Consider the following 9,262-nt stretch of genomic DNA (forward strand, 5'->3'; position numbering starts at 1 on the left):
AGTCTGAGCAGCAGCTCTGCCAGGTCCTGTGCAGGGTCACCGGCCTGTGGCCACTCTGAACGTGGACAAGGGACAGGAGGCAGAGCTGTGCGGGTGCGGCACCAGGCTGGCCTCGGGGCCCCCAGCCACCTGGCCGCACCCAGACCCAAGGCCCCTGCTCGCCATGAGGCGGGCCTTTGGATTCTATCCCGTTTGTAAACTGTTATAACAGCCCAGACGGTGTCTACAGAAAACATCTCACAGACACTGATGAGTTGAGAAGAACTCAAACACATGTCCTTGGACCACTGTCGTACAACAAGCCAACCTTCACACTGTATTAAGTTCAAAAGGAAAATGCAGATCTGAGGGGGAATTTGCCACCCCAAAACCCCAGCTTTTCTGTTTCAGGTGGCTTTTCACCAGAATGTGGGAGGCTCCGAGGGACACACGAGGGCGAACCTTCAGTGCTGGAGGGTGCACGGGCCGCAGGGGACACTGTCACGGCACCTCACCCACCTTGGGGCTCAGAGCTGGTGGGGGGACACCCCACAACGCCCCCCACAGCCCTGGCTGACTGAGCTCTATAATCAAGGGCAATCTCAGAACTGAAAATTCTTGAAGCAGACTTGAAGTCAGTTTCCTTACTATGGAACACTCAGCCTTCTCTAAGGAGAAGACAGCTCCTCAGAGAAGCCGAGTTTCTGGGGAGCTCGGCTCGGGCTCACCCACCGGATCTCTTCGTTGATGGTGTCCAGCTGCTCCTGAAGCATCACAGTCAGAGTCTCGGCATCGCCCTGCCCGCTGGGCGACAGCAGAGCGGCCGAGCTGAAGAGGGTGGCCCTGTCGCCCCCGCCGTCAGACAAGTCTGCGTCACTCTCGAACGCCTGGGCCACGTTGGCCGGCACGCTGGCTTGCTGCGCGCGCTCCCAGTCCTTTTCCTTCAGGGTCTGCACCTGGGCACGAGAGGACCACGTCTCGTCAGCGACATTCAGGGCAGCTCAAGTCTATCAGGAACTGAACACAAGTTTACATGGAAGCCCCAACTGTGGATAAACGGGCCATGCTTATGAGACACTGCCATCTCTTAAGCGAGCAGTACTGAAGAAACAGGCAGGAGGAGAACCCACTCCCTAGATGGCCTGGTGACATTCAGGTCTTAGCGTGGATGGGAGGCAATCCTATGAGGTTATTCACAAGGGTGGGCCGATGGAGTCAGAGACAAAGTCCGAAAATTACAACAATACATCTGTGCCTCCATCAGCCAGGCTGAAGGAAAATAAGAAAAAGAAATCCTTCAGCTCCGCAGCCTCTGGGTCCACCTCAGCGGTCACCACTTGTGTTACTCACCGAGGAGCGCCATCCTCGCAGGTCCCCAGCCCTCCGTTTTCCAGGCTGGTCTGAACACGCACAGACAGGCGCAAGCAGGGCCAGCAGGGCTGGGAGGGCTGGGAGGGCCAGCCCCCCGCGGGGCTCCTCCCGGGGCGCAGGCCCGCGGGCTGTTCTGGGGGACGGCCCCTCACACCGCAAGGCGGCTCTGTCACCAGAGACGTGCGGGAGAGGGCCTGCTGGGCTCCGAGCCGCCCTCCAGCTCTCACACCTCACACCCTTCTCTCTGGCACATCTCCCCCCGGCCCACTCTCACCCAGGTCCTGCCTTCTTTCCCAGACATGACCTCAAAGCAGCCGAGGGGCAGCCTCGAGGTGCTGGCTTGCTGGCTCCCTGTCCCCCGTGGCCAGCGCCCTCGCCCCTGTCTTCGTCACGACCCCTCCCCAGGGCTGGGCCACCCCCTGCACTGGCTCCAGGACCACCTGCCATCATTCCTGCTCCTCTCCAGCGAACCAGCTGCATATGGCTTCACCCCCATCAGCTCAGCCAGCACGTCCTCTCCCTTCTCTCACCTCAAAATCGCACAAAGGGAACCAGCAGATTCCTCCTCCAGGGCTCCCTGCAGCGCCCACTGAGGGTCTCTGAGAGCTCCCTGGGAGAGGCCTCTACTGTCCCCCTCCCCGCCCAGTCTCCAGCTCTCTGCAAGCAGGCGGTGTGCCCCGCTCGCAGGGCAGCTCCCAGGGAGCTCTGAGGAACCCATGTTACCAAGCCCCCTCCTCTCCTTGCCCTCCCCCCACCCCAAGCATGTCTCTCCCTGGGCACCAGGCCCCGCCCTCCCTGGGGTTACTAGTCAGTCCCTTGCGCCCCTTCTCAACCTTGGAATGCGAGGCACCCCACAGCTCTACCCTTGCACCCCCTATCTCTCCACGGGCACCTGCCTGGTGACTTTACCTTGTCTGTGCCTTTAAACACCATCTGTATGCCCACGACCCAAGTCCACCTTGAGCTGAGTGAGGCCTCTCCTGGATCCAGGCCGGAACACTCAGCTGCTGACCTCACAGGTCCCCTGGACACCCCATGGGCTCATCCACCTCAACAGGGCTGAGGCCCGTCTCTTAGCTCCCTGCCCTGACAGCCCTCCTCAGCTCAGGAAACAGGCTCTGGCCTCGAGCTGCTCAGGCCTGAGCCCGGGGTCCTCCCTGATGCGGCCCTCTCTCTCCCTTATCTCCGCTTGTTGACACGACCCTTGATCTATCTCCGAGTGGCTACTTCTCTTCCGGCCTCCGGGTCTCTGTTCCAGGTCACCCTCCTGGTGTCACCTCGCTGGCCACCCTGTTCACACACGATCGTCCCCCCTCCTCAGACAACTCGGGCACTCTGGTCTCCTTCCCCTGCTCACTACTGTCCGACAGGCTGCGTGGGTTTAAAAATGGGTCCACAAATTCTTCCATCCTCCTCCCTTCAAGAGGCAGAGGGGGCAACTCCTGCTCAGCCCCTGAGCGAGGCAGGACTTCGCAGCTCACTCTCGCAAACAGAACTGAAGGTGTGCGGCTTCCGAGACCGGGGCGCGAAAGGCCCCGGGCTACATCCCGCGCTCTCGCTCTCAGAGGGTGTTCTGAGGAAAGCCAGGCCGTGAAGAGGTCCACACGGCAGGGACCTGGGCCTGTCCCCACCAGCCAGGTGAGTCTGAAAGCCTGCCATCCAGCCCTGGGGGGCCTTCCCATGTTTGCGTCCTCAGGAGGCCCTGAACCAGGCCCACCTGCTGCAAAGCACAGAAACTGGACTGTGACCTGCTCACTGGGAAGTCACTAAGCTTTGCAGTGATTTGTTACATGGCAGTGGATAAAGAACGCACACGGTTTTTAATTCACTGCTGGAGTCCTAGTTCTGACGATGTCTGGCCCAAACTAGCTGCTCACTGAACATGGCAGCTCAAAACACAGACATGTATGAAAAAATACATGCCATAAATGAGGCGAAAATACAAAGGTACTTAAACTTCCAATGAGAATTCTTCTCACTATAAAATGATGGGTATGTGTATCCATTTACTCGCAGGATGATTTCAATCAAAACGGTGCTAGTTAGTACTGTGCTGGGCCTCACAGTAGGCCACAAGTTATCAAAATTGGTTCTTTTAAGAAAAAAAAGCATGCCTTAAAAGGAAACTCGTAGCCAGAAAAAGGAAAATGGGAAGACATAAAGCGATCTATCAACGCTTTGTTCCAAAACCATTTCAGGACCACAGTGTGAGGGGGCAGGTGCCTTACAACGTGGGAGTCACATGAAAAGGTGTTTACCTTCCTTCCTCAGGAATTCACCACTATAAAAGTCAGACACAGTTCAGTAAAAGCCGTTACCTGTCGATGCATAGAATCCTTATCTGCGATTTCATTTTCAAGTTTATCATTGAGGTCGTCGTGCACAGAGGTGGCTTCGCGCTGGGCGGCAAGGTAGCATCTCTCAAGGGTAGTGATTCGCACCTCCACGTCCGTGTTCTGGACCATGGCCTACACCGGGCATTGCAGAGTAGAAAAGGTAAGTCATTATCATGGAACATTCCGATACACGTACGCGTAAAAGAGTTGGACTAAATCCTAAGTTTCAACTCAAAAATAAAGTTAGCGTCCTCAAAATTAAAGTCCTAGACACGGCAGTTTCCTCGGACGTGAGCAAAAACGTGCCTACTTCAAATGTCACATTTGCCACGACTGGCACCCATCTGTCTTAACGTTCTGTCTGGCCACTCGGTTTATCAAGCTTCTTTTCTATATAATAAACCCCAACAGCAAACAAAAAGTATACTAAACTACCCTGTTATTGCAAGAATTCCAGGAGGAAAGGTATCTGGCATGAAGTCAGGACCTCAGGAGTCAGGAGTGTGGTGGGCTACAGTCCACAGGGTCGCAAGGACTTGGACATGACTGAGCACGTACGCAGGCAACACTTTTTAACCATATAAAACTCTGACTTCGTACAGAAAAAATGTATTTACAAAAATTCAAGAAGCTCAAAAGTCAACTAGTTACATAAATACGTGCATCATCCACCTAACAAGGCAGCAAGTGTACAAATTCAGGACGGCCGGGTGGCTGGTACCTTCTCGCCCAGGGCCTTGTGGTGCTCGAAGAGTGACTTCAGTGCCCTGAGCACCTCCACCTCGCTGGTCATGCCGGCTGGGGACGTGCGGAGGGATGGCACGTACCGGGAAACCAGGCGCTCCAGGCGCTCCAGCAGCAGCTGCAGGGCAGGGCCAAAGGAGCGCCGTCAACCTCATTCTTGAACTCAGGCCCAATAACTCCTCTCAGCCACACGCTAAAGCTGAAACCACGCTAAGGCAAGTCGGAATCCCGCCAGTTCAGTCTCAAGTTAGAGTGGACTTCCCCAGTGGCCCGGTAGTTAAGACTCCGCACTTCAGCAGGGGACATAGGTTTTAATCCCTGGTCGGGGAACTAAGATCCCACACAAAGTGGAGCATGGACAAAAATGTAAGTTAAGAGAACTCTCCCCTCAAATGTACTAAAATTACATTAGCTCTCATCATAAATTTGAAGCAAGGTATGAGAACCCCGAACTGATCCACCTTGGTCTGCTCAGTGGGAAGATGTGAAAAATGACTTGAAAACCAGACCGAGTTTAAAGACAGCAACACAGAGCCCAGTGGTGACCCCCACGGGGCAAAGGGCAACACGTGAGAATCCCCCTACTGACCCTGGTGTTGCTCCTTTCCGCTTTCAGCTCAGCAATTTCTTCTTCTCGTTCAAGAAGCTGCTCCCTGCATACCTTTAGTTCTTTCGTAAGTTCTATAAACTCCTAGAAGACAGTGAAATGAGTAAGTAACTACATGCAAACACAAATTAAAAAGAGAGCGAGCCGCTGAAGACTGACCCTGTCAAGTCTCTCTAGGCTCCACACAAAGGATCTCCTTGTCCCTCCAGAGAAGAGGGGGTCCCCCTGACCCACAGACCACACAGACCACCACAACTCAGACCGGCCTGCAGCCTCCACCTCGACCTGGCAGGCACGCGGCAGGGGAGAACCCGGAATCCAAGCCTGCCTTCTCAAGACCCAGGGACGTCTGAGAAACTTTCCTAAACAGAAATCCTAACAACAAAGTGGATAAAGAGATTCTTAAATGACACCCAGACAAGTGACCTAGAACCACTGGGGAGAGCGAAGAACAAAGGTAAGGTCTACAAGGCCACCAGGCTTTGGAGTGTTCCTCTGGGAAAAAGGCTGATGGCACCCCAAGGCCATCCGTTAGCCTGACTCCACTGAAGTCACCCAGTCATTCAATAAACTGGTTAAAATGTTAAATTCACGTTATATGTATTTTACCACCATTTGCGTGCACATGGGGCCATCCACGTGGTGAACTCCCTCAAACTAAACCACACGGAGCCTTTCATTCTTCTGTTTTTCTTTGCAGAAATACAAAAATCCTGGGCTACGTATCCCCTACTACATACTGAGTATTCAGCACCCAGAACAGTGCCCAACTCTTGTGAGAGGCATGTAGTAGACATGTGAAGCTATGAGGGTGTACGTTATACACGTAAAGCAGTAGGTACCAGTCATTAAAATACTGGACCCACTGGCCTGTGCTCTGTTAAGATGGGAGACGTTAAGGGGCTTAGCATTTCTGCTTCAAGGACTGACTCTCTAGCTCGATCCACAGGCCCCAGAGACTCCTCCAGCCAGTATATCCCTTCTTTGGAAGAGGGGCGATAATAAGGGGCTTCGCCTTTCTGCTTCAAGGACTGACTCTATAGCTCAGTCCACGTGCCCCAGTGACTCCTCCAGCCAGTGTTGCCCTTCTTGTGGGGCCCCCGCCCATCCTCCACGCAGCACCTGCACAACCTCTTACAAGGTCCACCTGCTGGGGTCCGTCCTGCCCACTAAGGCCAAACGCCCTGGCCGGCAAGGCCCACAACCGTGCTAACAAAATGAAACACAAAGCCAACGCTTTGCCGGCTGAGGGCCAATCTAATGGGCCCAGACCCCGGCTGCTCTCACCTCAGGCCACTCTGCTTCCAGGACTTGGGCCGAGGCCAAGTTCTTCCTCCTCTTGGCCTTTGCCTTGGGCTTGCAGCACTGGAAAAGCCCCCAAAGGCGGGTCTTTCTGCGACCCATCCTCGCGGATGGGGGCAGCCCCCCACTAGGGGGCAACTGCTGATTCACAATCAGATGCCTCAGCACCCGAGCTATCACCACCGATCTCACACAATGACCACCGCTATTCACACTACGACCACCCCACTCTCACACACACTACTCTCACACACACAGCTCTCACACTATGACCACCGCTCTCACACTATGTCCACCAGCACCGGTGTCTCAAGAAGAAATGGCACGAAGGCTCTGCCTCCAGCACGTCTCCCAGGAGCCCGGAACCCGGAACCCACTCAGTCACAAGGGGCTCCATGGTAACAGGGGGGCTGGGCTCAGGCCCACCATCAAGGGCGCAGAGAAGGGGGAGGGGCTGCCAGAAAGACGGCAGGTGAGTGTGGGGTGTGGGAGAAGGAAGGCCGTGCCCACAGCTCAGGCCCACCGTCAAACATGACCCTGCAAGGTACTGGTTCACAGTCGAACCCAACAGGATGAACTGCTTCAGAAACCACCACCACTAGGAATAAGCGTATCTTCTAAGTGGACTTCTCCCCCTCCACCCACTAAACAAGCCTCCAGGGAGGCTAGTGAAAGGGCACCCCTGAACTCAAGGGCGTCCCCAGAACCCACCCAGGTGAGGAGGACTCACCACACTAGCTGCCCCTCACTCTCACCCTGAGCTCGGTCCTCCCTGACTGACTCTCTCAATCGAGCTCAGCAAGGGCTGGACCAACCTCGCTCCAGGCACTTAAAATGAACCCACAGTGGGTACAGGGGTTCACTCAACCTGCTGCGAACTCGCTCTCTTAACTTCGACCCTGGGCGGTCAGACAACTCTGCCCTGTGAGGGCTGCACGGTGGAGGTTCAGGGGTGTCCCTGCCTCGAGCCCCAACAGCCAGCGCCTCCCAGACCCCGCCAGGTGCTGCCCCTTCCTCCGACCCCGAGTCCCCCACCCCCTCTCCCGGCTCCACTCCCACCCTCGCGGCTCCCCACTCACCGGGGCACAGGCCACACAGGCCACACGGCTCCTGGCTCAGCCGGGACCTCTGCTGTCACTTGAAGACCTCAGTCCCGAGGGTGCTTGGGGTCCTATATCCACCCATCTCAGCAATTACAGACTCTGGGAGAGACACAGGACAGTTTGGGGTGCCGCCCGCAGTTCACCCTGAACACATTCTGTTTTTTCGGCTTTACCTACTGGAGTTTTCTGAGATGTCTTTTGAAAACCTCAACTGTTGCTTTCAAAAAGACTGTAAAATCACTGTGCTCAAGTTTAAGAATAAAATCTTCATTTTCAACCTTAACGTGAAACTGGAGGGAAGACTAAAAGCAGTCATGTTTTCAAACTGAAAAAGCAAACCCGCACGTGACCACGTCACAGAATACACGTCACCGAACCCCTTCCTCCTCAGCCTTCTCCTCCACCACCAGCCAGTCAGGCTACAGCAGTGGGAGCGGCGTGAGGTCAGCCTGGGGCAGTTGGGGCTCTGCTAGTGCAGGAGATGTAAGAGATGTGGGTTCGATCCCTGGGTTGGAATGATCCCTAGAGGAGGGCATGGTAACCCACTCCAGTATTCTTGCCTGGAGATTCCCACGGACTGAGGAGCCTGGCAGGCTCCTCAGGCCATGGGGTTGCAAAGAGTTGGACATGATTCAAGCCACTGAGCATGCATGGACAGGTGCTCCACAGCCTCCCTGGGCCAGTGGGTGCCCTGCTAGGCAGCACAACCTCTCAGATGTCTCAGGGTGGGTCAACCTGGCCCTGAGCAACCAGGGACGAGAGAGGATGGTGGAGGAGGGAAGGACAGGGAGGTGTTAGGGGCCACTGGTAGAGGACAGAGGGGTGCAGGGTGGGAAAAAGAGGGGGGGGCAGGGAGGGAATTCGAGTCCTGATGGTCCAGGGACAAGCCGTCCCCTCTCTGAGTTGCCCTAACAGCTATGGAGACAGAAATTAGGACACTAATTCTGTCGCTCATCCCTCCACTCCTGATCCCACTCCTGATCTCCACTGCCCAGGAGAAAAACACTCACTTTCAGTGGCGTCTGTTGGAACCAGCAGCCATCTTCTCCTCTGAGATCCTTCAGGGGCTGCTGGTTTCTGTAAAACACAATGGAGAGCAGCCTTGGTCTTCATCGAGGATCCAAGATTACACAACTGAGCCTAGTAAACATTGTTCTGAAATTCTGGCAGATGCAGCCATAAGCAAAACAAAACCAATGCAGGATCTTTGAAGGGAGTGGACAAAAGAGTCGTTATTGGATATATGGTTGTATTCTTATCAAACTCGAATGGTTCAACACTAATACCTAAATGTGAATGTATGGATGGATGAATGTTAAAAATTATAACAGGCAATAAATTCTATAATGAATTATGAGTTGGATAAACTCATAAGGTTACAGAACACTGTAATACAAAGATACAGCCTCAACAAGAAATGAGAAATTTACCAAAGAAAAACACACATGGAGTTGAGGGATTATAAAACTCTTAAAATGCTAAATCTTTTCATAAGAAAAATATAGAACACCTGAAAGATCTCAATTCCTCCTAGATTAATTTATAAATTAAGGTAATACTCAAAAACCTCAAAGCTATTGAAGTGATAGGACCCCAAACTCTGTGTGTGTGTGTGTGTGTGTGTGTGTGTGTACATATATATTATATATATGTCTTCAGTCACTCAGTCATATCTGATTCTTTGCAACCCCGTGGACTGTAGCCTGCTGGGCTCCTCTGTCCATGGGGATTCTCCAGGCAAGAATACTGGAGTGGGTTGCCATGCCCCATACACACACATATACACAGTGAAAATACTTCTATATGTTGACAAAGAAATT

The 9,262-nt window shown here is 53.9% G+C and overlaps 1 protein-coding gene and 1 long non-coding RNA gene across 13 annotated transcripts in view; one reads left to right on the top strand and one right to left on the bottom strand.

Annotated features, from left to right (window-relative positions):
* LOC145505843 (uncharacterized) overlaps positions 1-7,541 on the bottom strand; it is a 92,145-nt gene extending 84,604 nt beyond the window's left edge. For 5 of the 12 annotated variants that reach the window (XM_081488907.1, XM_081488916.1, XM_081488898.1 and 2 more), the window contains exons 1-5: positions 6,325-7,384; positions 5,020-5,121; positions 4,408-4,548; positions 3,669-3,818; positions 712-935 (exon numbers count right to left, since the gene is read on the bottom strand). In XM_081488907.1, the coding sequence (XP_081345033.1) occupies positions 712-935; positions 3,669-3,818; positions 4,408-4,548; positions 5,020-5,121; positions 6,325-6,441 (734 nt within the window). In that variant the 5' untranslated portion in view covers positions 6,442-7,384. Of the gene's footprint in view, positions 1-711; positions 936-3,668; positions 3,819-4,407; positions 4,549-5,015; positions 5,122-6,324; positions 7,385-7,426 lie in introns of those variants that run through there. The other 7 variants (XM_081488953.1, XM_081488946.1, XM_081488887.1 and 4 more) reach the window with 4 other exon arrangements.
* Positions 7,542-7,854: 313 nt separating this feature from the next.
* LOC145506858 (uncharacterized) lies at positions 7,855-8,651 on the top strand. The gene is made up of 2 exons (XR_014054399.1): positions 7,855-7,925; positions 8,438-8,651. It is a non-coding gene; the product is annotated as an uncharacterized LOC145506858 (long non-coding RNA).
* The last annotated feature ends 611 nt before the right edge of the window (positions 8,652-9,262 follow it).

The sequence above is a fragment of the Giraffa tippelskirchi genome, chromosome 1 (assembly GCF_054371585.1).
Source record: "Giraffa tippelskirchi isolate mGirTip1 chromosome 1, T2T-mGirTip1v1.2.pri, whole genome shotgun sequence".
NCBI classification, from domain to species: domain Eukaryota; kingdom Metazoa; phylum Chordata; class Mammalia; order Artiodactyla; family Giraffidae; genus Giraffa; species Giraffa tippelskirchi.